General features: G+C 42.8%; 1 protein-coding gene across 1 annotated transcript in view; it reads right to left on the bottom strand.

Moving 5' to 3' along the window:
* The window catches only part of Dnah5 (dynein axonemal heavy chain 5), a 249534-nt gene that overhangs the window by 228277 nt on the left and 6929 nt on the right, over window positions 1–14328 (bottom strand). Inside the window, exons 2-3 of the mRNA XM_021183130.1 lie at window positions 6279–6413; window positions 1249–1333 (exon numbers count right to left, since the gene is read on the bottom strand). Coding sequence (XP_021038789.1) covers window positions 1249–1333; window positions 6279–6413 — 220 coding nt within the window. The remainder of the gene's footprint in view (window positions 1–1248; window positions 1334–6278; window positions 6414–14328) is intronic.

The following is a 14328-nucleotide window of genomic DNA, read 5'->3' as shown; positions in this document are numbered from 1 at the left end:
ACTCACTTTGTAGACCAGGCTGGCCTTGAACTCAGAAATCCGCCTGCCTCTGCCTCCCGAGTGCTGGGATTAAAGGCGTGCGCCACCACGCCCGGCCTGTTCTTATGTTTTTAAGTCAAGCTCTCTCACTGTATCTAGAGCTTATCAGTTGTCTAGGCTGGCTAACCAATGAGCTCCCGAAATCTTCCTGCTTCTTCCCTCCCAGTGACAAAGTTATGGACATAGGCTACACCAGGGTTTTTAACAAGAGTTCTGAAAATAAAACCTCAGGTTCGTCGTACTTGTGTGACAAGCACTTTACCAATGAAAGCATCTCCCCGGTCTCAATCAACAAACAATTCTCTGTGAAGCATGTTCATGCTACCTGACAAGATCAATAACTATTTCCAATTTTTAAGTCTTTAAGAAATGTATATAATACTATAAGCATAATATATTTAATCATGCCCCTACTTTGCCCTTAAAATCATATTGACCTAATTAAAAGCATAATGGGATAGAGAAGCTGAATTCATATAAAGACTTGCAATGTTATCTTAAGTGCAAGTATTAAATCCATCATTCAGCAGTACACATTTTAATAAAAACCCACAGAAAATAAACATACTGTGGTATTTAACTGACAGAAGTTGATGCTACTATGTTTATTGATAAGAATTCCTCTGTTGGAAACCCAGTGCCTACTGGAACTTCTAGAATGTGGTTATACAATAGGAATTATCGCAAAAGAAAAGTAAGTCTCAAAACAAATTCTGCCTGATTGTCCCCCATTGCCATTGCGGTAAATCAAAAGGGACACAAAACAATTAGAACATCTAGGATAACTACCATTCTCCATCCTCTAGCCTGAAAGAGAAAATGGGCATTCTTCCACAATTACACACACACACACACACTTTGTTCACGCACCATACATACACACTGCAAAGACACTACATACATATACCTCACACACTACATAAACAAACATAACACATACACAAACACAACATAGGCACCTTATACTACACACACATGTACCACACATACACACCACAAAAACATTACACATGTATACACATTCACCATGCATACACACATAAACAACACATATACACATCACAAAGACACTACATAGCATATACACAACACATACACCAATACCTAACACACCAAGGCATAAGCCTGTTAGTCCTCCATTTCTTCTTTTTGCCACTCTCAGATGAATGGAATGATATCCCTATGTTATATCATGCCAGATATCAATACCTGCTTCTGCTCCCTCCACATCCTGATAGTAAAACATGAGATGACGGAGTCCTCCAACAGCAAAAAGCTGATCCATTCTTTCAATCTGGACAAAGGTAAGGAAACATTTTTGTTCTAAGTTAGAAAATATATTTAGTCAGAACTGATGGCATAGCAAATCAATTCACTGTCCTCTTCTTATTCAAACAGTACTGTACCAATTGCATCTCCTAGACAGGCAGTATATTCCTAATATAAGAGAAGAATGTCTCACTTACTACAATAAGCACTCAATTGAAAGAAGTAATTTCAATAATTATAGAAGTAGTTGATGTGTATGTATATTTGACAGACTTGTCCTTCTATTTTTGCTAATTTCCCAAAGCAGTGAGCTGTTGAAGGCAGTTATAAATATAAAATAACTTTTTGTGCTCAGTGAATTGCAAGTCCGAAAGAGAAAGGAAAACTTCAGTGCATAGTCTACACACTAAATATAATTGATATTTAAATGTAATAATCTTCCAAAACTTCTTTGAGAATATATATAGTAGCCACCTGGCACCTCGTTCCATCATGAGAGAGAGTGTATATCAATCTGACACATGCCCTGATAAAGACCAAAACATTTCTTGCAAGTCATCTACAGCATGGTTCAGAACTCCTGTGAGAAGAGAAAGGGTAGACTGAGAGATGGCTCAGTCTGTAAAGCACTTGAAGGATCTGAGTTTTGATCCTCAGAACTCTCTCATAAGGAGCTCATTACAGTGACACAAGCTTATAACCCCAGGGATAGAATGCCACACCCCAGATGAGAAGAGAATACAGGGGATACCAGGAAGCTTGCAAGACACATGGTAAATTAAAGTCCTAGGTCAATAAGCAACTTTGTCTTAAAAGGGAGAAGGCACTTAAAGACCAACATATGAAGTTGTTCAATGACCTCCACATTTGCACTGTGCATGCATACAACCAAATCCACACGTGTGAACATGCATGAATACACATACACGCACACACACACCTGAACAAAAACAAATTAAGAACACAGAATGATGGTGGGTATGTGAATGGATAGGTAGATAAATTTAGATAGATAGATAGATAGATAGATAGATAGATAGATAGATAGATAGATGATGGATGATAGGTAGATAGGTAGATAGATGATCATACATACATACATGGATAGATACATGGTGATAGATACATAGATACATAGATGAGATAAAAAAGAGGAAAGATCTTGTTATGGTTTGTATATGCTCAGCCCTAGGAGTGGCACTATTAGAAGGCGTTGCCTTATTGGAGTAGTTGTGTCACTGTGGGTGTGTGCTATAAAACCCTCATCTTAGCTGCCTGGAAGTCAGTATTCTGCTAGCAGCCTTCAGATGAAGATGAACTCTCAGCTCCTCCTGCACCATGCTTGCCTGGATACTGCCATGTTCTTACCTTGATGATAATGAACTGAACCTGTGAGCCTGTAAGCCAACCCCAATTAAATGTTGTCCTTAAGAGAGTTGCCTTGGCATGTTGTCTATTCACAGTGGTAAACCCCTAAGGCAAATCTGCACACTCATTAGGATAGCTACTACCAAAAAATATATAAACACATTGTGGGAATGTAGCCACTGTGGAGAACCGTACAAAATTTCTTTTATAAAGTTAAACTTGGAATTGTCATATGATCCAACAATCCACTCGTGGTTATATATCACAAAGTTCTTAAAGCAGGATCTCAAAGGGGAGTTTGTATTCTCATGTCTCCAGTAGTTTTGCTCAGTCACCTCCACAAAAGGTGGAAATGTGCTGTGAGTGAATCAACAAAGTCTGTAAATAGGGAAAGATGTTCAACTTCAATAGGCAGAGACCTGACACAGGCCACAACAATGATGAGCCTTTATGATATCTGATCTCGGTCCTCATAACTAGATCTGGAATCAAATGAAAGACGCTGTGGGAGATTTTCTTGACCAGGTTGTTTGAAGTGAGAAGACCAAACCCTTATGTGGGTGTGCTGTTCTGATCTAGACAAATGAAGAAACTTTCCTTTTTGACAGTTTGCTTTCAATGTTGCAAGCACGTTCATCTATCCTGCATTCTTTCGCTGATATTAGAACCAGCTTCTTCAGGTCCAACATAGGTATAAGACCAGCCACTCACCAGGATCCTCCAGGCCTTTGATACTAGACTGGGACTGCTGAGATGCCCATAGACTGAACAACTGCTAGATTTTCAGTCTCTCCAGACTACCCACACTGCATTGTATAAACCCACTCTGTGTGTGTGTGTGTGTGTGTGTGTGTGTGTGTGTGTGTGTGTTCTATCAGTTCTATTCTTCTAGAGACCTCTGAGTGATGCAACAATGAAACAGTACACTAATGAAATAAAACAGTCCCTAAAGAATAATTACTGTATAGTTTCTTCAGTTTGAAGATGATTGGGCCAGCTCAATGACGAAAGCTAGGTGACACTCCCTATGTTCCTGTTTTGGAATAGAATTATCTAGCTGCTGGTATGATAGATATGAATGAGATTAGAGTTCAAACCCACTTAGAACAAGGACTGATGTGTATTCGATTTTCAGTAAGTGACACCTGTACTGAAAGAGAAAGAGGAAGGAAAACTTCCCTCTTAACAGGGTCTTGTCCCCTTCATTTTCCTCTAATTCCCACCATAGACTACACTCCAAAGACTGCATTGTATAAACCAACTCTGTGTTTATACTGGTGCTGTGTTTATTCAGAGGCTGCTGGTGCCAGCTAAGGAATGAGGCTTGGTAGTCCTGAGGCGTAGGACTCAGGGTTTACAGCAACAAAATGGAAATTCATAGTCAGCCTTGGAGCCAAACAAGATCTACACCACAGAAACTGACTCTAACTCAAACTGGCACTGCCCTCTTCTGCCTCTTTTCCATGCAAAGGCAGATGCTAGACATGTACTAGATCAACACTGAAACATGTTATCAACAATCTCTCCCTTCCTCTTTCCCTCCCTCCTTCCCTTTGTCTCTCCCTGCCTCCCTCTCATTCTCTCCCTCCCTCTCTTGCTCCCTCCCTCTCTTCCTCTTTTCGTCCCTCCCTCTCTCCCTCCTTTCCTTCTTTCCTCTCTCCCTCCCTCCTTTCTTTCCTCTCTTCCTCCCTGCCTCCCTTCCTCCCTCCCATCCTCCTTTCTTCCCTCTCTCCCTCCTTTTCTTACTTCTTCTTTCTTCCTCTCTGTCTCCTCTCTCACACCATATGTTTATGAAATTAAGTCTTTGGAAACCTTACTAGGGTTCCTAATAGGACTTCCTGAATAGAAGAAACTCTATCTTCTCATAAATGTATCCTTCCCTATCAAGGCCACATTACTAAACACACCTTATTCCAAATTTTTGAAAAGAAGTTGTAGTAGAGAAATCAAAGTTAGGAACGGAAGAAACCGGTTCCATGTGCCACATCAAAGCCACAGTCAGAAAACCATGGCATTGTTCAGTAGCCAAACTTAGACTAGGACCACTATAAAAATTAATTAATTTTAGAAGAGTTGGTTTTCTTTAAAGATTTAGCCCTGAGAGCCACCACCAATAGATGGTGCCACACCAAGGTACACACTGGCAGCACTAAGTTCGGTGGATTAAAAAAATAGGAGATCATAGTGGTAGGGGGACACAGGAGATATTCAAAGAGAGGAAATGGGGGTAGACTTGATCAAAACACATCACACAGATGTACAAAATTTTTAAATGATAAAGGTAAATGAATACACATATGTGGGACCGTGAAACACAACCTGTTTTGGTTGAACGAGGCTTGTTCCAGAGAACCAATAGAAAACTCTACAACGGCCCAAACCGTGAGCCATGTACCCAGAGACAGGTGCCCGACACCACAGAGCCCCCAACTCCATAATTCTATGACTATAAGTAACGCAGACAATGTCCCGAGCTCCTGGCATTCTGGCTAGACTCCACCCCCACAGTTACCTGACTATAGCCAGGTATGCTCCTCCCCACAGTTACCTGGCAACAGCAAGGTAGCCCAGCCCACTATAAAAGGAGCTGCTTTGCCCCTCCTCTTAATCTCTCACCTTCTTACTCTCATCTCTAGCTCTCTTTCTCTCCCTCCCTTCCCCCTCTCTCCATGTGGGCATGGCTGGTCTCTCTCTTTAACCTTCTCTCTTTCTCCCTGCCTTTCTACAATAAAGCTCTAAAACCTAGACTGTCTCTGCTCATTAAAGCTCCCTGTAGTTTAACTATGGGATAGGCTTTCCCCTAAAGAGCTGCGTCTAACCTCCCTCCCGAAGGCCTTCCTGCACTCCAGCTATGGACCGGACCAAGGACTCTCACCCTCATGGGAACCACCCAGCGCCCCCTCTCCCTCTGCCCTCTCCTTTCTTTGGCCCTGAGGCTGGCCAAGCCGCCTTGGGGCCTCCACTTTGTTCTCAACTTTTCCGCAGTGTCCAGCTGCGTCTGGGATGCTTGAGACTGAGAACCTGTTATCTCTGGCCTCAGTGAGGCCCAGAGACCCCGGACTGCCTCTTGTCCACCCCCAGAGGGCTGGGTCCGTAGTTTTCCACAGCCAGACACCCACCCAGGGCCTCATGGAGAGTGCGCTGCAGTCCCTTGCATTTGCCCACCCAGAACACCGGAACTCTGTCAGGACACAGGTTTTCTCCTACTCCCTTTATTCCCCCACGCCCACTGCCCGACACACATACATACATACATACATACATACATACATACATACATACGACAGCAACTGGAAAGATGGTGTTATTCCCTAATCTCAGGTTGAAGACTGGCACAAGAGCTCAGCCTCATTGTTTGTAAAGAGAAGCAGGCATCATCATCAAATGGTGGAACTCAAATGAGGACTACAAGTACCATCATTCAACCTGGAGAGCAGGAGAGTCTGGAACCTAGAGGGCGGGAGAGTGAGAGAGTACAGAGACTCTTCAACCTAACCCAGAATGGAGCCGCCCCCCTCCCCCTGCACATGAGGCTGGCAGCTCTTCAAAGGCACAGCATGAGGTGCTTGCAACAGGACAGTGAGGACACAAAAGCTTCCTACCTGATTACCCTCAAGAAGAGCATCTTCCACTTCTGGTTTGTTCAGGTCCAAACAGGAAGCTACAATTGCAAACAGATAGTCATGCCGCCCATCCAGACGGGCCCTCTTGGCTTCCTTCTCTTCTTTCAGTCGTTGCTAAAAGAAAAGGATGAAAATGTTATATTGCAACTGCTGCTCTCAAATGGCTCGTTTTATAACAATTTCACACAATTGTGGTTTTCAAGTCTTAAGAGTTTCGCATAGCAGGCAGCTTAATGGGACCAGTTTATATGTACTCTTCTTCTATTTTTGGAAATAAATTTACTTCTCTTATAAAAACAAGGTGTGGCCACTGTTTTGAAATCGCACAATACAGGCAAACAAAAAGAAGCCATGAAAACCACCTGCCATCCATAAATTATTGCTGTTAACATTTTGTGCCATCTTTACAGACTTATTTCCATACACATAAAAGAATTTAACAGATACATGCAAAAAAAATGAAAATTCCATTTTTGTAAACATTTTTTCTTAGCCATAAAGTAATGTTCTTATCTCTTCTGTTTGCTATGTATCAGGTTCAGATCTGGTCTTGGAATTAATTTCTGACCTCCACTGCCCATGCATTTGACTGTAGGCTGTGAATTACAATAATGAGGAATGTTCAGTATAAACAGGGTCACCAGCTTAATGCTTGCCCTTCTGCATTCTTTGCTCCTACAACATATGCAAGCATGTGCACATGCCTATGTTTATATCATGACATAAAAATTCCTCATGCATTTCTTCCTTAGCAGTGACAGGGTTCATTGAAGTTTGGCACAGATTTTTTTCCAGAACTTGTATAATACCTACAAAATATTGGATATGGGTATGCCATGATTTATTCAACTATTTTGGCATCAGTACACCTTAAATTTCCACTCCATTACTTAAATAAGCACATTAGCTTTAATGCCAACTAGTAGTTCCTAGCATCAGAAGAAAAGCCGTCCCTTTTGATCAAGAAACATTTATTAAACTACAATGCATGCCAGAACTATAGCCATAAACACTACCAGTAACCTCAAAAAAGGGCATGGTCTGGCTGTAAGGGTACATGAAAATATGTAAATATGGCAAGGTGTCATAAAGATTAAGACGAAAAGTAAAATTCATGGGTCCCAGAAGACCGGGCAGTGGGGGGGAGCCTCTAGATTTTCAGAGAAGGAGCAAGAAAGGGGACCTTCCAGTCTAATCTACAGCTGGAGAGAGAGAAGGAAGTATAACTGGAGAGCTTTCAGGAGAAGACAGAGGAAGGTGCCCGTCACTCCCTAGGAGCTGAGAGGCATAAGAAAACTCAGCACCTTCTGGAAACACAAGGTGTGGGTGAGGAACAGACTGAGAAGCACATCAGGAGATGAGAAAGAAGTCGTGAGATAAAATACTTCATTGCACACTTCATAACGTCCGAACATTATCTAGAATCAATGACAAGGTTTGAAAAAAAGAAGACAGATGTTAGCTCTCTTTGCACCACTAAAGCTCTATCATCCTGGCATCAGTGTGGAGAACACTGTACTGAGACAAGCCTAGAGGCAGACCAGTGGATCTCGGCAGCATCTCTAGTCTCTGGAATTGTATCAGAAGCAAACTGTGGCATCACCACCGTCAATGGGCTTTTGGATGTTCTGGGTTCAGGTATATCAGTATGTGCAAGAAACAGGTCGGTCATTGGAAGTGTACATCTAGAGTTCAAGGTAAACTCATCACACACAGATAAAGAGATATGGACATAAGCTCCCAATCCAACATAAAAAGAATTATGAGCCAGACCATTCTTAGGAGGGAAACCCCTCATAAGACATATGCAGAACATAAGATTATTGACATGGAAACAACAACAGAGGTGTTATCTGTTGTGATTGTGAAAAACAGAGCCTGTAAAACCAACTATCAGGCAGGTAAGATGGCTCCGTGGGTAAAAAGTACACATTGTACAAGGCTGGCAAGTTGGCTTGTGTGCCTGGAATTTAGGAAAGTTGTCCTCTGACCTCCATATATATGCTGTGGCATAGGCATGCACACATACACACCACATCATACACACATCAAATACACACCCCATACTTATACATATATCTTAAATATACTCTACACAATCATGCGCATGTGCATGCACACACATAGACACACACACTAAATCAGCAGCACTGTCCTCCAGCATAGTAGCTATTCAATAAATGTTTATGAAGTAAATAATTAAATCAAAGTTAAGACTACGAGTGAAAATCAGATTCGCCAACAAAGAGGCTGAAGAAATGAGCACCCCAATTCAGAGTACTCACTGTTCTTGCAGAGGATCTGGATTTGGTTTCCAGAACCCATATGACCACTCACAGTCACCTGCAACTCCAGGTGCAAAGGATCTGTTGTTATCGTCTGGAATCTGTGGGCATCAGGTATGCCCATAGTACATTTACATACTTGTAGGCAGAGCACTCAGACACATACAATNAATAAATCTAGGGAGGAAATATTTTCCAACAAAGATATGGAGATAAAGAGACAAGGGAGTGAAAACCTTAGAGCAAGGAGGGAATGAAGAGCAAATAGAGATGGCTGAGTCTGTGCAGCAGTGTGAATGCAGGAGACAATAGCATCAATCAACCATAGCCAGTGGCCAACACTATGAGTCATACAGATGATTGCTCACACTAACTAGCGAGCCTGCAAGATGGCCTCTGTCTGCAAGATGGCTGCAGCATCGCACAGCGGTTTTGCAAAAGTGAGGCAGCAAAATTTCCAGGGCCTACCATTAGAAAGTGTGGGCTTTGCCTTTGCATCTTAGCAGCTCAGCCAAGGTCATGAGCCACAGAACCATGCAGCTGAGTCCAGTCACTCACAGAGCCAAGAGAGGTGATTGTTGCTCCTTAGGACTCTCAGGCAATGCAGTGATAGCGTCAGGAAATTTTCACCAGGAGGACAAAGAGCAAAGAGTGCATGCCTGAGAAATGGGTGATTGAGGAGGAAGAGAAATACAGCCAAACTAAGTGCAGGCTGCTCTTTCCAGAAACGTCGCTGTAATGGGAAAAGGACATTGCATTACTTAAGAAGGATGTAGTGTTAAGAACTTAAGATTCAAAGGATTGGCAAGAAAGTAAATATGAAAGTGTTGAGAATTTTGGGACATTGAAAGGCAGTGAGGCAGGTAGGAGGTATACACCCACATCCCAGCACTCAAAGGAACAAGGCAGGAACTTTAGGGAACAAGACTGAGCCCAGAAGCTAGCCAGGACACACAGAAAGAGATGTGGAGCAGAAACAGCAGGGCTGCCGCTATGTAAATGCTAGGGGCCATGTAGCTGCAGAAGCATCTCCTGCAAGAGGACCTCATTGAGGACTGTCTCAGAGACCAAGGATTGATGGTGCAAATAATGCCAGCCAATCAGGAACTGCTGTTTAGAAGAGATGCTTTCTTGGGACCAATGAGGGCATGGGTGGAGGGTATTAAGGGAGCTTGCAGCAGTGCTCAGAGGAGCTTGCTGCAGCATTTCTCACCTGCTCCTGGAGTCTGTATCTTTGACTCTGTGCCAACTCACTCCCAACCCTCAAGGACAGATAGGGTTGGGTTGGAGGAGAGTTGCCCAGGGCACAGGCAATATAGAGGAGGAAAGAGGGCAAAGGGAAGAAGGGCAACAGAGAGACCGGCAAGGAGGCAGGTGGGCCAGCAAGTGGCCATTGCTAGCCCTGTGCAGTTGACACTCATTTTGCTTAACCCAAAGGAAGGACTTACTGCAGACAACGTGAGGAAACGAGTACACATTGGGGCTTAAAATAAATAAGCAAAATAAACATTCTACCAATTTTCTTGCCGGGTCTCTAAAAAGGTCCTGGCATAAAGTACACATTCTGTAAATGTCAAATAGAAAACCACATAAATGTATTTCCAAATGTCACTAAAACCAGGAAGATACCATTTTTTTTTCTTTCAACTGCTTTCTACCTTCCTGTCTGGAAGAAATAAAACACTTTCTCAAAGTGATCTCTTGGAGTCTGTACTAAGTGTTTTTAACAGCTTGAGAGCTTGGGGGTCAACCAGCAACAAAAGAAGAAGCAGATGTGCAGCAGCCAGACGAGAAATAGAAGGCCCGGAGGCAGAGGACTCAAGATTCAGTGCCTCTGAAGGCTGGCAAAGAAGGCAACAATCCTAAGTGAGAATCCAGCATCACAGCACATTACTCCATGACCTGATTTTACAAGATTCCAGAGAGAAAAAGAAAATACGGAGAAAAGAGAGATTGGTCTCTAAAACAGAACTCTAATTATTCTATTTTTGCCCAACTCTCACAGAAGGAAAAACTTCCAAAGCACTTTTGTATATACAAAGAAAGTGGTCAGCATGTTTTTTAAAGTAAACATTTTCAAAGGCTATTTTTAAGTATATTCACTTCCTAAAGACGAGGAATATGCAATCCTGGCATCGTCAACATGAAAGTTTGCCAGTCTCTGCTTTCACTGCCTTAGGTACATCCTGGTGCAATGAGAGGTTTTGAATCCTGTTTAGTTTCTACCATGATAGTCAATAGCATTAGACAAACACTTAGCTGTGAAGTTAATTTGCTATTCAGGGACTGCAAGAAGGTGACCAGCTGACTGGACTTGATGTCTCACTTGGAGAGTGAAAGCAGACGTGATTGGGAAAGCAAGAAGCACTTTGAGAGATGGTGCACCCCTCTAGTCCCAGCACTTGGAAGGCAGAAGGGGGAGGATCATAACTTCGAGGCCATCAGGTCAAGTTCAAGATAGATGACCATGGAGTGGTTGGAATGAGAACGGCCCCCGTAAGTTCATGGGTTTGAATGTTTGGTCCTCAGTTGATGAAACTGTTTGGGAACAGTTGGGAGGTGTGGCCTTATTGGAGGAGATGTGTCACTACAGATGGGCTTTGAGCTTTCAAAAGCCTACATCATTCCCAGTTAGCTCTCTGCCCCATGCTTGTGGATGAAATATTGTGCCCTTTCCCCAGCCTTTAGCAGGCTAAATAGACCTTAAGTGTTGGCCACAGTTGGTCTTCTGCTGACCTTGCCGACCTAGCTGACCTAGGGTGGAGTCTTCCACCTTGCCACACCTGCAGTTTCCTACAGGAATAGACTGCCTGCTTAGCTTGCTTTGCAACATAATGCAGCTGAAACAAAGGATGGGTGGGTTTCCCCTATATAAACGCAGAGCTGAAAACTAAACTTTGAACATTGATCAGAAACCTTTGCCTTGGCTTCATCCTTCTCTCACCCACCCGTCCTTTTTCATTTCCAGCCTCCCTTTCAGGTAGGTACCCAGTTTTACGGGGCTGCTGGACAGCTACAAAGTACGAGCTCTCAGCTACTGCTCCAGCACCATGCCTGCCTGCAGCCATGCTCCATATCACAATGGTCATAGACTCACACTCTGGAACAGTGAACCCCCAGTAAGCTCTTATTTTTATAGGTCGCCTGAGTCATGTATCTTCTCACAATAGAATAGTAACAAAGGCAACAGCATAGTATATGTGTGTGTGATATGTGTATATATACATATATATGAATAAAACATAGAAAAGAAGATAAGCCTTGACAGTCATTTCTATCTACTTCCTGACTATAAATACAAAGTGGCCAGCTGCCTGATGCTTTGCTCCCATGCCATGCATGGTGGTACCTGCCATGATGGACAGTACCCAAACCTGTGAGCCAACGTAAGTCCTCCCTTCCTTAAATTGCTTTCATTGGGTAATTGGTTGCAGAAGAGTAACAGCTATACTATGCACCCAATTCTTTCTCTCTCACTGCTGAGAATAAACCTTCACAGCCTCTCATAAGCTACTGCTTTACCAGTGAGCAACAGAGATGGAATTTTTTTAAAGCACTCCATAACAGTTGTTTTACACTGAATAAGCAAGCACCGAATTAAGGGATCTGGGGATAGACAGAAACACACTTAGTATCCAAGAAAATCTGGATGGTGTTAAAACATTTGTACAGAGGTTTGCTGCTGATGCTGGGATGGAAGGGTGGCTAGTGTCCTTGTCTACACTACGTGGGTGACACTTCTCAGGCAAGATAGCACCCTGCACAGAGAAACGTTGGTGTCGGGGTTATGGATTCTAGTCCCATCTCCTCCACCAATTATGATCCCTCAAGCCTGTCATTTAACCTCTCTGTCCTGTAATCCCTCAAACTCTGAGACCCAAGGATTGCACGATGTAGCGGTGAAATTCCATTCCTCCTTTACTGTGTACTCTTTCTCAGTAAAGCATAACATAAACTGTAATCCTAAAATGTTAAAATCCAGATTCCAGGCAGCTTTCTAGTGCTCTGCACCTTCACAGAGCTCGGTGGCTTTTTCACCAAGCCAATCTGTCCATTTGGTTGTTTTAATTTCTGATTACTTCGCCCTGAACTCCACAACACAGTCGGTGTCTGCATTTGCCCATGCAAACTGGGGGTGAACTGCACGTTCTCAGTCTTCTATTTTGCCTCTGACACCGAGTCATTATGGTGAGCTAACAAAAGTCCTTACAGAATGGGGAACCACCAAGTCACCCAGCACATGGATTAAAATGGGATAACCATGGCATTTGGTCCATATATCAAAATGTAAGTAAAACAGGACTCTCACTGATGTTTTTCAATTACGTGAATGTTGAAACCATCTCCCCACTGGCATTACCTTTCTGCAGGTTTGCCTCTGACCCAGGAACACCACAGTGACCTCGCTGATACCCTGCAGAAGTGGGGGAAGGAAGGAACTACAAAGCTGAGAGCCTCTTTGTGACTGAACATGCACACTTGACTAGACTTGTGCTTTACATCATTTGCTATGGTGATACCAAACACAACACTGCTCTCTGCACACCAGAAACTTGAGACGATGGACCATCTACAGCTTTCCTCACATGTGAGTGGCAGACTGGGAGTCCTGTGGCACAACCTATGGACAAGTTGAATGGCAGAGTTCTGAGGGAGACGATGACTGATGAATCCATTCTATAGACATTTTCTTTGAATTAGCACCTAAGGGTTATTCTAGGGTGTTCTAGAAGGATACCAGAGTCTGTGTACAGGTTGTAGGGAGCTGTGGGCAGAGACTAGTACTTATATTCTAGGTTGTTGACTGCCACCTTGGTGATGTCTCCCAGCTTACTTGCCATGTGTTCAGCTCTATCATTCTACTCCTGAGTCTCCCAGGAACTATGAACTCCCCCATCCCACCCTCGGCCCCTAAAAATTCTGAGACCTGAATTCTCTGCTTGTGCATTCAAGAGAGTGGGTTCTGTGCTTTCCTGTCACCCCCACACTTCTCTCTTTCTTGCTGCTGCTCCCAATGGAAAGGTGCACTTTTATCTCCATTGTATTTTATACACTGTGATCAGCCAATATCTTTACAGGGGGAAGTGATTGGGCAAAAGAATGGATGCAATAAAAATATAATGAATTATAGATAGATAGATAGATAGATAGATAGATAGATAGATAGATAGATAGATATGATATGATACATGGTAGATAGACAGACAGATGATAGATACGCAGATAATAGATAATAGAGATCATTGTTCAAAAGCTTTTCTACATAATATGATTAGCCCATTACTTGTCTAAACCTAAAATTTTCACGTTAATGAAATCTGGTTCTATATTTATTAAGTAAACACACTTTTGCTTGTTTGAAATGGGTGTTTTGTTTTTTTATGTGCATATACAGGTAGCTTGTGCTAGACATTAGAGTCCCCACCTGAGAAAACTGTAAACAATACCGAATCTGCAAATGGCTTTCAGGTTCCTTATCGTAAATAACCAAAGTAAATACCCTGATGATTGGTTTTGATTTAGCTGTCCATATTAATCTGAAGCTTGCGGATACTTGATCACTTGATGATTAGATTGTGCTGGCAAGGCCAAGGGCATGGGTCTGGTCAGAACAATCAGCTTTCTTTATTCCACGTTCCTGGCTATGTGGAGCAGGACAGTCTATGGCCTTCTGCTCATGGGAATTTATAAGAAGCACCTATCCAGATGAAATGGCTGGATACTGACAGAGTATGTATTTCTTT

Source organism: Mus caroli, chromosome 15 (genome assembly GCF_900094665.2).
Source record: "Mus caroli chromosome 15, CAROLI_EIJ_v1.1, whole genome shotgun sequence".
NCBI classification, from domain to species: Eukaryota; Metazoa; Chordata; class Mammalia; order Rodentia; family Muridae; genus Mus; species Mus caroli.
The sequence above is the reverse complement of the archived record's forward strand: the minus strand, read 5'-3'. Positions and strand labels throughout refer to the sequence as shown.